Raw genomic sequence first — 14545 nt, 5'->3', positions numbered from 1 at the left:
GTGGCTTTGCTTTGAAGCAACTGTGCAACTCTTCCAACAGGTGAATCATGACCCCAGGAGGGTTTACTCAGAAGCAAGCCCCACTGCCAACAACCAAGCTTACTCCCAGGTAAAGGATCGCGCTGTAGTTCTTCCCATGAAAATCAGTGGGGTTTAACAGCACTTAACAGGGTTACCTACACTGCTTCTTGAATCATGACCCTAGGAGGGTTTACTCAGAAGCAAGCCCCACTGCCAGCAACCAAGCTTACTCCCAGGTAAAGGATAGCGCTGTAGTTCTTCCCATGAAAATCAGTGGGGTTTAACAGCTCTTAACAGGGTTACCTACACTGCTTCCCCAAAACTAGGTCTTAGGTTTAATGCTAATAATTGAGCCCAGCGGCCCAGGCCAGCCTAGATGTGGGGGGGGGGCGGGGTTGGAGGCGACTCTGTTTGTGCATGCCCACAGAGAGGGCTCTGAACCCGTGCCATAAGTTCGCCATCACTGTACTAGTCCAATAGCAGCAGTTTGATTGACACAAACGTGAATTATTCTTGAACAGTAACAAAAGAGGATACTGAAAACCATGCTTTATAATCCAGGTCACACCCTGGATTTATATCTATTTCCACCTTGACAATCAAATCCAGGGTGTGACCTGCCTGATGTGTGGGGCCAGTGCTGACAAGAGAGAGGCCAAGTGTCCCCAATGACCCCAGATACACAGCCGCATGGCATGAGGCCACATCCACATGGATGTTGAAGTCCCCCAGGACAATAAGCCTGGGGAACCACAATGCCCACTACGAGATGGCCTCCAGTAGCTGGGACAGGCGTAGCAGTGGCGTAGGAAGTTAAGAGCTCGTGCATCTAATCTGGAGGAACGGGTTTGATTCCCAGCTCCGCCGCCTGAGCTGCGGAGGCTTATCTGGGGAATTCAGATTAGCCTGTACACTCCCACACACGCCAGCTGGGTGACCTTTGGCTAGTCACAGCTTCTCAGAGCTCTCTCAGCCCCGCCCACCTCACAGGGTGTTTGTTGTGTGGGGGGAAGGGCAAGGAGATTGTAAGTCCCTTTGAGTCTCCTGCAGGAGAGAAAGGGGGGATATAAATCCAAACTCTTCTTCTTCTACTGGTGCGCTAGGCGACTGGTACACCAGAAGGACAGCCAGTCTCTCCAAGGCCCCCCACATTAGACCAACACACTCTATCCCGGAGATTGACGGTGCAGGGATTGTCCAAAAGGGAATAGACTCACGGAGAAAGACTGCCACCCCCACCCTGGCCCTGGGTTCAGCACTGGTGAAGAAACTCAAAATCGAGGGGGGAGCACACACAGAGCCACTATCTTGCCCTCCTTAACCTCCTCATGATGAACGCCAGGCCCATCTGCTATTCCTCGAGATAATCCTTGAGGACACTGGTCTTACTGTTGATGGACCTGGCGTTCATCAGCACCAATGATGAAGCAGGGAAAATCCCTGGCCCACAACCCTCAGATCTGGGAATAGGAATGAGGTCAGAACATATATTATCATCTATTATCTCAACCCCTTTCTCTCATTCGGCCTCATCCTATCAACATACCTTCGCCACCCCATAAGAACTGGAATCCCTGACCCCTGATCAGCCCCCATAGTGGCCAGTCTCTCCCCAGGAAACAGGTTCAGGTTGTATTGGTTGAAGCAGGCATCTTAGCCCTGCTCCATTGCTGCTGTCATCTTGGATTCCTCCATCCCATCCCCCAACTGGTCCCCAAACGGGCAGAGCCCTTGTGCTGCTGCCCTTTGGCCCCTGCTGCAGTGTCTTATATACCCTGTTTCCCCGAATATAAGACATCCCCGGAAAATAAGACATAGTATAGGTTTTGCTGAAGTGCGAAATATGAGGCATCCCCCAAAAGTAAGACGTAGCAAAGTTTTTGTTTGGAAGCATGCCTGACGAACAGAATACAGAAATATAAGACATCCCCTGAAAATAAGACATCTGGCCACAGGTGCAGGCCAGAGCACGACATCTCTGGCATCGTGTTGAATCACACATATTAGCTCTACTGTGATTAAGAACAGCGTGGCACTTCCTTGTAACCGTGGTTCCTTGAGAGGTCCTCTGTGCAGGGCCACACGGGACTGCACAGTGGCAGGCCAGACGTGGAGACTTTCACTAGCTTTTTGGAAGTGACAGCCAACTAATTAGTGCTCCCTTCATTAACATTCTTCACTCTAACTAGAAAAAAAACTAACAATGAATAATAATGAAAACAGCTGTTTTATTCCCTCAGAGGAACACGGTCCTCCGTGAGGCACGTCCAGTCCCCGCAGTGGTGCAGAAAGAACAGGAGTGGGAGAGTGCACCCTACCCCTCTGTCATGTGTCCTTGGGCAGGAGAACCTGTTAGCCCAAGCATGTTACAGGGAAGGGGAGCACTCATTGGTCGGCTGTCGCTCCAAAAAAAAAGCTAGTGAAAGTCTCCATGTCTGGTATGCAACTGCACAGAGGCCACAGCAACGAAAGAATTGTTGTATTGTCGAAGGCTTTCAGGGCTGGAATCACTGAGGTGCTGTGTGGGTTCCGGGCTGTATGGCCGTGTTCTAGCAGCATTCTCTCCTGACGTTTCGCCTGCATCTGTGGCTGGCATCTTCAGAGGATCTTCAGAAGATCTGAAGATGCCAGCCACAGATGCAGGTGAAATGTCAGGAGAGAATGCTGCTAGAACACAGCCATACAGCCCGGAAACCACACAGCACCTCAGAAACAGTGGTGGGATCCACAGTTTTTAGTAACAGGTTCCCATGGTGGTGGGATTCAAACAATGGCCAATGGGGGCAGGGCGTGGCAGGACTGGGGCGTGGCCGGGCATTCCGGGGCGGGGCATTAATAATTTCTCTGTTACTGTAAAACACTCTTACTGTAAAAAAAAAGTTCCTAATTTCCAGCTGGTATCTTTCTGTCCATAATTTAAACTCATTATAGCAAGTCCTATCGTCTACTGCCAACAGAAACAACTACTTCTCCTCTAATTGACTGCCTGTCAAATACTTAATACTTTCAAATACTTAATTTTGTTTCTAGAAATCAAAAGAAGGATACTTTCCTTAAACAAGGAACTTTACCATATTTCTAAAACAGGTTTTTAAAACAGCCCAACAGGGAGAATTATCCCGTTTTCTACCTTCGCTCACCAGCCACATAGGAAACAACAGGACTTTATGATTTTTGGACCTAATGGAATTTCTAATGGAAAAGCAGACCCAATTAGTAACCCCCTCTTGGCACACACAAATAATTAGTAACCCACTCTCGGGAACTGGTGAGAACCTGCTGGATCCCACCTCTGCTCAGAAAGAATTGTTGTTAGTTGTATTAGAATTAGAATGAGTAACCATTTTTCTATGTATGTTTGCACAATCTGTTTGTAGAATAAAATCAGTTTGTATGACAACATTAGAACAAGCAACTCTAAATGAATTAATGCTGAATCCATGAACAGATCTAAGATGAAGGGCGGCTCCCTACCTTGACCCAGCTGATCTGGCCACATGGATTAATGCCACAGTAACTGCAACATAATTACTATCAGGAGTTACATGGACTGAGCTGATTACACCTATTCTACAGTCTCTCCACTGGTTACCTATCAGTTTCTAGATTCAATTGTTGCGTAACACCCACAACTGTTGCAATTATCTTTGCTCTATCTTGGTCCGTCTGGCCAAGTCTTCCAATACAGGTCCAAGGCAAAAGACTTGGGCAAATGTGGACAATGGATGCTAACCTGAACTGTGTAAAACAGAAGAGTCTGGAGACAGGAAGAGAGTAATAGATATGTAAAATGAGAGACAGAGAGACAGCACCAAAGGGACTGCTCTTTTACAGGCTGTTCGGAACAGATGGCTCTGTTACATAGTGCTATGCTCTGAAGGACCTCAAGAGGACAGGAGTTCTGCCAGCTGTAAGGCTAGCAAACGATTTGCCCAGACCTTGCTGTATCTCTCCACACACACAAATAAAAATAGCAGATGTTCCTGGATCTAGGGTTGACACCCTAGTTTAGTACTATCTATGACTAGCTTTTTTTGGCAAGCAGGAAACCAGAAACAATATCGGCAGAGCTCCGGCAGCCCAAAAGCAGTTGTGGGGATGGGCACAGCGCATAAAATGAGGCCTCCAAAAACACTTAGCAATGCCTTCTATAAGAATGGTTGCTTGCATAAAAGAGCAATAACAAGAGTTACAACTTATGGCCAAAGGAAGTCCATCTCTATGCTTGGGGGGGAAAAACCATGCAAATGTCTTTGAAATGTCTAAAACAACTTAATTTGCAGAATAATTTGCAGAATACTGTATTTCTCTGCTGCAAGAATGCTTTTTCTGTGCAGCAGACCGGCTTTTTCTTTCAAAGAGACTTACGGTAATGGCAGGAGAGATATTAGTAAATGAAGGTTCAATGGGAAAGGGAACTTGACTGACCACATGTGTCAGAAAACTCCAAGAAGCTACTTCAACGGAATTTGACAAGGAGAAACATAGGGAGGAAAATGCTTATCCCTTTTGTCTCTTGTATTCCCCCTTGAAATCATTCCTTCCCAGAAACTTTTGCATGCTTACCCTTGAAAGCATGTGATGTTGGGGTTCTCTTACATGCATTTGTGCATAATACGTAATTAGGCTTCAGTTCACATTTGTAATTAATAGCACTTGTAATTAATAGCACTAAATCCTCTTGGGAAGGATTTTTAAAAATGAGGTTTTTGGACGCCTCTTATTATTCTTACTGCTGCTTTAAAAGGTTTTAGCAATTATATTTATAACTATATTGAGATTTTATGCTGTACACTGCCCGGAGCCCCTTGGGGATGGGGCGGTATAAAAATCTTTTTTTAAAAAAATTAATAAATTAATAAATAAAAATAAAGTGCAAGCTTAAACACCCAATGTTGTCTAATTTTATCCTGCTTATGACTGCTATCAAACATAATGAAATAACTTACTTTAAAAAAAATCTGTATTAGATAATAGGTTTTGTGAAAACGGTAGGTAGACCCAATTATAATTCCTGTTGCTTTCCAAAATAGAAACAAAATGTGCATTCTTCAGATGGCCAATCACACCAAAACGATCAACAGCATCAACTCTCTCTCTCTCTCTCTCTCTCTCTCTCTCTCTCTCTCTCTCTCTCTCTCACACACACACACACACACACACACACACACACACACACACACACACACACACACACACACACACACAAAACGAACTTTTCAAGTCAACGTAATTCACCAAATGCACAGAGAAGCAATCGAAGCACATATTTAATAGTGGGCGACAGATGATAATTGTTTCAGAGAGTTGAAAATGGTCCAATAGAGTGCAATCACTGCCTGTATTGTACACACCTGCTTTTTCTATCTAACTCTGATGAACAAGCAGTGGGATTTTTAAAAGACTAACATGTTTACTGTAGCATAAGCTTTCACGGACCAAAACCCCAGCATGACATGCACAGAATAGAATCCTAAATTGGCAGGTTAAGTATAAGCACAGAGGAAGAAAAGTTCATAAAGAGTGGGCTCCAAAGCGCAAGGGGATGCAGTAGGTCTGTCTCATTAACATTCAGTGCCAAAACAAATGGGTATTAGCATCTTCTTTCTCTAGGCTAATTGAACAGCCCCTCCCCCAAAAAAGTCCTCAAACGAAGTCCTCGTGGGCCATCTACAAACCTATCTGCCAGCCCAGAATCCACTGCCTTGCATTCAATTAAGTTAAATTAAATGTCAGGACAAGTCACATTTATTTGTTCATTTCATTCACACCACAATGGGGACTCAAAGAATCTTACAGTATTTTCTTCTCGTCCATTTTATCCTTACAACAAACCTGTGAGTTAGGTTAAGCCGAGAGTGTAAGACTAGCCCAAGGCCACCCAGCAAGTCTCCCAGCCACTACACTATGATAGTTTTCTTGAGGGCTCTTAAAATAAACTCCCCTTTGACTTCAGACTACATTTTAAATCCTTGTTTTTCAATGTATATGCCTCCTTTGAATCAGGGGATGCTTACAGACTGTGTCACTCAGCAGCAGCAAACAAAAACCCCCAACTACGCTGGAAAAAATCTACGACTTCTCTTAAACCATATCTTAAGCCAACCAGACCACCCTCCCTGCACAGAGCAGCTCAGCTGGGGCAGGGTGAGGAGAGTTGCTTTGCACAACAACACCCAAACAAGCAGTCCTACCTGGACTCGAGTTTTCAGCTTTCCCCTCCTTCTATAGCTGATAAGACTGTAAGACTGAGCTATTCCACCGGGCCTTGGGGGGGAGGGCTGGCTGCGGTTTTATCACCCCCCACTGAAGCTGCCGCTTTCCATCTGTCCGGCCCCTGGTTTCCATCTTGGGTCCTACCTATCCCCTCCCTCTGCTGGCCTTTAGATCGGGGCGCTTTGTTGTTTTAACTGGTATGCAACTGTAACTGTTATTAAGTTTTAAAGTTTTAAGTTTTCAATGAATTAAGCTGCATTCTTGTATTTGAGTTGTTTTGCTGATTATTGTTTAAAATGCAGCCATTTTGTGAGCCACCTCAAGCCCTTCGGGGGTGAGGGGGCTTATAAATCTCACAATAAATAAATAGATAAACAAACAAACAAACAAACAAACAAGGTTTGAACCCAGAACAGGAAGCAACCATACACACCTGCTACAGCACAGGGTACATAACAGGTAGGATCAGCAAAACGATCCCTTAGTTATTGGGTGTTGTGGTGGTCTCCCAAGACTAATGATCCCAGCAGTTCAGTGATTTCAAATGACAAGTATTTGCAAAAAGCAGCTGACCCATGGATCTGGAAGATGCTTCTTCCAAACCATCAGCACTTTCTGCTTGTTATGCAGAACTTTTCTGTTGTTTCAACAAATAAAGCTTTTGACTAATACAAAATGTATGATTCCACAGGCAGCCTCACAATAAGCTTCTATTTTATCACAAAACTGGAAATCCTTTACGGAACATCTTTTTAAAAAACTATTCAAATAGAGCAACGTGTGATTGGTGTTTGGAATATGCTGCCACAGGAGGTGGTGATGGCCACTCACCTGGATAGCTTTAAAAGGAGCTTGGACAGATTTATGGAGGAGAAGTCGATTTATGGCTACCAATCTTGATCCTCTTTGATCTGAGATTGCAAATGCCTCAACAGACCAGGTGATCAGGAGCAACAGCCGCAGAAGGCCATTGCTTTCACATCCAGCATGTGAGCTCCCAAAGGTACCTGGTGGGCCACTGCGAGTAGCAGAGAGCTGGACTAGATGGACTCTGGTCTGATCCAGCTGGCTTGTTCTTATGTTCTTAGAAGTTGCGAACCTTTGGCATTCCAGATGTTATGAACTACAATTCCCATCTGGCTGATGGGAATTGTAGTCCATAACATCTGGAGTGCCAAAGGTTCACCACCATGGAAATAGAGGAGTAGTACCACGGTTTTGAAATCTAAAGAAAAGAATAGATTGTAATTACCAGAAGGGATCTCAGAAAAGTTATTGAATCAATGTGCTAATTACATGCATGAATCTAGTGTTAACTTTTAGTCAAATGAGATAGCTGGAAGCCGTTATATGATGTGTAATGGGTTGTATTGCGCTTGGCTCTTTTTGATGTCTGTGTGTTTTACTTGTTGTCTTTTTGTGTGAAAAAAATTAAAAAATATTACTAAATGCACAAAAAACACAATGAAAGCAATTATAAAACCAAAAAAGCTTCCATTTCATTTGTATAAGGTCATCCTCTGCCTCAACCTGCACTGGTAAGGATGTATTTATAAACTGAAACAGATCAAAATGAAGTAATTGCATCCATAAATCAAGTAAAGCTTTCAGCCTCGGTCCTATCTTATGTCTTTCCATGGCTTTTGGCCATCTATATTACCACAATAATAACATTAAGGCTTTTGGCCATCTATATTACCACAATAATTAAATTAATAACAGATCCATCATCATGGCTGAACCAATGGAAGGCCAAGTAGATATTAGCCATTACCTGAAACATGCAACCGTCTTCAAAAATGGTAGCTGCACATCTAAACCCCCTTCCCTCTCCGAGGCAAATATACCAGAACGTCTTTCTAAGTTCCTCCAACACACACTATCAGGAACCAAAGATGTGAAGCAAAAGTGAAGGAAACCAAAGAACAACAATGACAGGACATAAGAAAGGAGCTAGATTGGTAGTTGTGTTTAACAAGGGGAGGGGGGTCACATCTGAGTTTCTACCCAATTCAGGGCTCCAAGTTTGATGCCAGTTCTTCCGGTTTCCAGCCCCAGTTTTCAAAACTGGCTGGAGACCCAGATGCTGCCCATTGTGTTGACCTGGTCCCATGGCTGTACTTTGGCCCTTCTCTGAGCCAAATGCCCAGCAGCTATTTTTGTTGGCAATTACACATTTAAGGTAATGCCTTTTGTTCAGAGAATTCTGAAGTTTAGTAGTGCCTCAAGGGGCAATAAATAATAGCTAAAGTCTGTAACCTCGCCTCAGATCTATCCTACTCAGAAGGAGTAGACACAAACACTTTGTTATGAAGACTTGAAGGAAACTGACTTCTTATATCCCCTCCCCACAATCTAAATTGATGCCAAAGAAGAACACACACCATAAAATGGTGTACAAAGCCTACAAAGAGAGCATTGGAGGAACTGCCCAGCTGCTACTATTGTTGGAGACCTGTAAGGCTTACAAGCTCCTTTCCCTTCCTCTCCCCACAACAGACCCCTTGTGAGGCAGGTGGGGCTGAGAGAGTTCTGAAGAACTGTGACCAGTCCAAGGTCACCCAGCAGGAATGTAGGAGTACGGAAACACATCTGGTTCACCAGATAAGCCTCTGCCACTCAGGTGGAGGAGTGGGGAATCAAACCCAGTTCTCCAGATTAGAATCCACCTGCTCTTAACCACTACATCATGTGGCTCTCCAATGGTTCCCAAACCTTTTTTCACTTGTATACCCTTTAGCAACCCATTTCCCCAAAATTGTACCTCCATGTTAGCAAACCTATTACATAATTTTTTTGCATACCCCAAAATATTCCAGTGTGCACCTCTAGGGGTACATGTGCCCCAGATTGGGAACAACTGCTCTAGAGGAAGTGATGATTCAAGCACTTCTTCAGAAACTTGATGAGGTGGCTCACAACAACTAAATAATAGCTTAAAATCAGAGGTGTACCCAGCGTAAATGGTGCCCGGAGACAAATTGTCTCCAGGATGCCCCCAGGCTCCATCCCCCACTGCCCTCGACCCCGCCCATGTCACCATGGACATGGGCAAGGTCTAGGGTGCCCACCTACCCCCAGACTCCCCCTGCTGGCTGGGGAGGAGAAGGAAGGGAGGGGGGAGTCCAGGGTGGGGTTGAGGGCGCTTGGAGGCACCAGGAAGCCCTGCTGCCTTGTCATTTTTGCATGCCTCGACTGACACGGACGGGTCGAGGAACGCGAAAACGACGAGCAGCAGGACTTCCTGGTCATGTGGGGGGCTGATTTTGCGCCCCCCACATGACCAGAAGAGTGGCGTTCGGGGACAAGGGGTACCCCTTGTCCCTAGGTAGATACGCCACTGCTTAAAACAACCAACTCAAAACAAAAAGGCATACCAAAAGCTGCCATGTAATAGGTAGAATACAAACCATGTTATTCATAAAAGATGAGAAAATATATCAAAAGTGGGATGGAACTCAACTGGAAGCCTAGCGCCCAAAGGCCTAATGAGACAAATTGTTTTGGGGTGAGTTGGATCTTGGTCTCACCACTGGAAAAGCCCTCTGTCTATTTGCCACTAGCTTCATTCACCAGCTTCACCAGCCTCAGTGGAGGCAAAGAAAGCACAGTTTAAGACAAAGATCTTAACTGATGAGTAAATGACAGCAAACGGCACACACAAAACTGTAATGTCTCTTTTAAAACATAAATATAGCACCAACAGTGTGGCAATTGGGAGGCTTATCTGATCCCTCCCCAATTGTTGTAATCTTTCAAGCATGTGATGGAAGCATATTGGTTTTTAAAAGCCTCCCTATTTCTGGTTCCCTGATTGTGTTTAGAAATGTTCTTATTTAAATTGTTTTGATGCATATGTATTGTCCAGACTTTGGAGATCTATGTTAAGAAACCACAGACAGACAGACGAAGCCAACACGTTCCACTGCTAAGTATAATAAAGAGGCCACCGATTCAAATTCTCCAGCATGTGCCCGCCACAGGAAACTTCCAGATGGAAAATGCTGGTATTGACCAAGTCTAGAATCTAATAAAGGAAACCAACTGAAGTTCAGATCTGCAAGCAACGCAGGGTACATTAAGTCCACTCCTGTAATGTAAAATTAATTCTAATTGATGGAAGCTGTTCCGCGCTCTTTGCAGAACATCAAGCCACCCAGAAGGCAGCCGGCCAAGGTGCTGAAAGCACTGCGAAGAGAGAAATGGGGCAGGGGGGGTGGGGGTGGGGAGTGACAAATACTTCAGGAGCGACAATTAATCCTACATCAGCATTTGTACACATTCAACCTCAGCAGGGGATTCCACCGGAGGAGAAATGATGCATGAAAAAGAGATGATTCATTGCAACCTTGCATACCCGCTGAAACGGATGAGCAAAGAGCAACACGACGGAGAACCGTTCCAGTGCACTTTTATTGCTTTCACCTGGGTTTTAAAGCAGAAACTATTTTAGCAGAGTAAAAGCAGCCGCCTCCCTCGGCTCCCAGTAGTGCTCGAATCAGATTCAAGGTCACTTATTGCTGAGCTGGAGTTAGCATAAAAATTGCTTTGCTGAGCCCATCAAGGCCACAGAAGTTCTCCCCACAGTGGCGTGCCAGACAACCCTGGCCTGGGCCTAGTGGCCTTTCTCTACCCCCCACATCAGACTTCCAACCCCATGTCAGAGCATCCGTCATCCTCCCTGCCACCGTGGCTTCAGGCACCAGACTTGAATCTGCAGCTGGTGTCACGTTTCTTAAGAGACATGTAGGCTCAGCAGAAATCATTCTTCCTTCACAACACAAGGGAAAGAAGAAATTTGGAACAGAAGAAGAAGAAGAAGGAGGAGGAGGAGGAGGAGGAGGAGGAGGAGGAGGAGGAGAAGGAGAAGGAGAAGGAGAAGGAGAAGGAGAAGGAGAAGGAGAAGGAGAAGGAGAAGAAGAAGAAGAAGAAGAAGAAGAAGAAGAAGAAGAAGAAGAAGAAGAAGAAGAAGAAGAAGAAGAGGAGTTTGGATTGATATCCCCCCTTTCTCTCCTGCAGGAGACTCAAAGGGGCTTACAATCTCCTTGCCCTTCCCCCCTCACAACAAACACCCTGTGAGGTGGGTGGGGCCGAGAGAGCTCAGAAGAACTGTGACTAGCCCAAGGTCACCCAGCTGGTGTGTGTGGGAGTGCCCAGGCTAATCTGAATTCCCCAGATAAGCCTCCACAACTCAAGCAGCAGAGTGGGGAATCAAACCCGGTTCCTCCAGATCAGAGTGTACCTGCTCTTAGCCACTGCTTTTAGCCACTACTCCACTGCTGCAGAAGGAATGGGATGCGCAGCTAAACTGTTTCTGTAGCCTCTCATTTCTCTGCTCCAAATAGTATCCCTCAGCAGATATTGTTTTGTGAATTTACAGAGTAGGGGGGAAGGACACACTGGGGCTGACCGGAGCACAGAAGTGGGGAAAGGATACAGCGCCTTCCCCTCTCCTAAAACTGCTTTACATTAAGCCTTCTGGGTAACCTTGGGCCAATCATAGTTCTCCCAGAACTCTCTCAGCCAACATGGAGGCAGGCAATGGTGGACCACCTCTAAACATCTCTTGCCTTGAAAAGCTGTGACTTGATGGCATTTTCCATCAACACAAAGCTGTTTTACTATTTAAAAAATATGGAATCAGGATTCAGTTACTGCTCCTGACAGCCTCTGACTTATTATATACCCTCTAGTCCAGCGGTGGCGAACCTATGGCACTGGTGCCAGAGGTGGCACTCAGAGCCCTTTCTGTGGGCACACGGAAAATCACACACACACACCCCCCACACACATCTAGGTTGGCCTGGACACAATCCTTTACCTGGGAGTAAGCTCGGCTGCTGGCGATGGGGCTTGCTTCTAAGTAAACCCTTCTAGGGTCGTGATTCACACATTTGAAGCGTTGCTTCACCAAGCTTACTCCTGAGTAACGCGTGCCTCGGAGCCAACCGTTTTTTCTAAACTAAAACCTCAGTATTCAGGTTAAATTGCCGTGTCGGCACTTTGCGATAAATGTGGGTTTTGGGTTGCAATTTGGGCACTCGGTCTCGAAAAGGTTCGCCATCACTGCGCTAGTCAAAAGCATGGAACTGGGACCTAGATGTATTTCAGAAGAAAAACTACAAAAACAGGCCTTCCCCTACAGTCACCAACCCCATGTTGAATTATTCTCTCTACTAAACATCTCTCTTTATACAGGTTTATGAGCCGACCGTTGAATTTTTCACAGCTAATGTGCTTCCTTCCCTGCTAGTGCAATTTTTATTATTATTTAAACATCTAATTTAAATGTGGTAGAGAAGATAAGAGAAAAATAATCATAGAACATTTTTTTTAGAAATATCATCTTTGGGCAAAGCCCTGCATATATGAACAAATCCTCCTGAGAAATTACATGCAAAGTTATGCAAAGGTTTAGGTTTTTTAAAAGCCATTTAATCACTTGTACACATTCACAGTTACTCCTGCTTTTGCCAAGAGGTAATAAACTGTTCAGTGTAACTCCCAAGGTGACACGTTCCTAATTTACATTGGCCCAAAGTAAAGATATATCTTACTTATCGTGTACTCCATGTCCTTGCCAGGAAAAGAATGTCAACAACTGTATGGGTACCAACCTGTATCATGTACAGCTGGGCAATCCTATACTCTTCCACACTCATTGGAAGTGGAATTCGATACTCCTTTATAAGCATCTTGAAATCCAAGCAGGTCCTTTGGTCTGGTCAGAAATGAAAGCCAAAGGTATTTACTGGAGGATGCTTAAGTAACAAAGCTCGTACATGGATGCCCCCTGAAATAAAAGAGAGAAAATATGCATTTAATTTTTTAAAAATCTTCAATGACTGAAAGTGGGCAATTCTTTTTGAACTGCGGCCTTGAAGAACATATTTTCCCCAACACATCTCAGATCCACAGCCTGCTTCTTGATGGGGCCCAAATACTGACACGATTAACGAGATAAGTGCATATGCAAGAGTGAGTCAAATTTTACTAGATCAGGGGGGTCGGCAACCTTTAGCACCCAAAGAGCCATTTGGCCCCGCCTCCCCAAGCCCTGCCCCCGGCCTCCCCAAGCCCTGCCTTCAGCCAAGCGGGCGGGATAGACAGCGGCGGCAACACCAATGATGGAAAGTTGCACTTGGGACACGATGAGCGTGCCTCCTTCCCCACCCCTTCCTTCCTTCCTTCCTTCCTTCCTTCCTTCCTCCCTCCCTCCCTCCCTCCCTCCCTCCGGCGTCCTTTCCTCTCCTTCCCAGGTGCCAGATGAGGGAAGAAGGGGAAAGGACACTGTAGGTAGGGAGGGAGGGAGGGAGGGAGGGAGGGAGGGAGGGAGGGAGGGAGGGAGGAAGGAAGGAAGGAAGGAAGGAAGGAAGGAAGGAAGGAAGGAAGGACTGTGGAGCCACAGTACGAGGATGAAAGAGCCGCATGCGGCTCCGGAGCCATGGGTTGCTGACCCCTGTACTAGATCATAGTCACCAGAGATCTGGTAGCACCACCGTATGAACTGAGTGTACCCCAGGATACTTTGCAGTGAACAGTTGATAAATCCCTGGAAACATCTGGAAAGAGTTCCCTGCCATGGGTGGGCAAACGGCAAGTCTATCATGGCCCCTAAATCTATGCTTCCTAGAGCAGAGTCTCGAACAATTACCAGCATTACAGTCAGTGAATTTCATACCCCTGCTTGCAAAACGTTCACCTAATTCTACTCCATAGCAGAGATGAGGCAAAGTTAAAAATGAACAACAAAAGCTTTTATCGCAGCATTACACTCAGTAATTACTCCCCACACATACGCTCTTAAGGAGGCAAGCGGTTTGCCATCAAGTCACTACGGAATGAAAGGTAGTCCTTGGTGTCCAATGTTCTCTTCCATTCAGCAGCTGAGAAATTAGGAATGCTTTTTAGTCAGTCATCTGCCTTTAACCCATTAATTAACCAGATTTAAATTGCTTTATTAATTGTAAATTACTTTATGTCTCCTTCAGTATCTCCAAAAATCACCTAAGTGAGGTGATGGCTCTATGGCAGACCACCTGGAGAAGATTCCAGGTATAATTCCCAGCATGTTCAGGAAGCAAATATTAGAAAGCTGCTGTCAGAACACATAACAGTAAGCTAGACATAACTGTTGAATGGTACAATCATCTAATGCTCAAAAAATAATTTTTTTTTTCATATTACTGATCTTAGTACTGAGGCTTTTTTGAAATGATAATCTGCAGGGAAGCTTGCAATTTAGCAAACACAAGGAACAGCCATTCTGAAATAGTTTTAATTCCATTTTTCAGAACAGGAACACCTG

At 45.1% G+C, this 14545-nt stretch overlaps 1 protein-coding gene across 1 annotated transcript in view; it reads right to left on the bottom strand.

Moving 5' to 3' along the window:
* Positions 1-14545, bottom strand: part of PITPNM2 (phosphatidylinositol transfer protein membrane associated 2) — a 242925-nt gene that overhangs the window by 114949 nt on the left and 113431 nt on the right. The window contains 1 exon segment of the mRNA XM_048514019.1: positions 12855-13030. Within this exon segment, the coding sequence (XP_048369976.1) occupies positions 12855-12932 (78 nt within the window). The 5' untranslated portion in view covers positions 12933-13030.

Source organism: Sphaerodactylus townsendi, linkage group LG13 (assembly GCF_021028975.2).
Source record: "Sphaerodactylus townsendi isolate TG3544 linkage group LG13, MPM_Stown_v2.3, whole genome shotgun sequence".
Taxonomy (NCBI): domain Eukaryota; kingdom Metazoa; phylum Chordata; class Lepidosauria; order Squamata; family Sphaerodactylidae; genus Sphaerodactylus; species Sphaerodactylus townsendi.
This window is presented reverse-complemented; position numbering and strand designations above follow the sequence as displayed.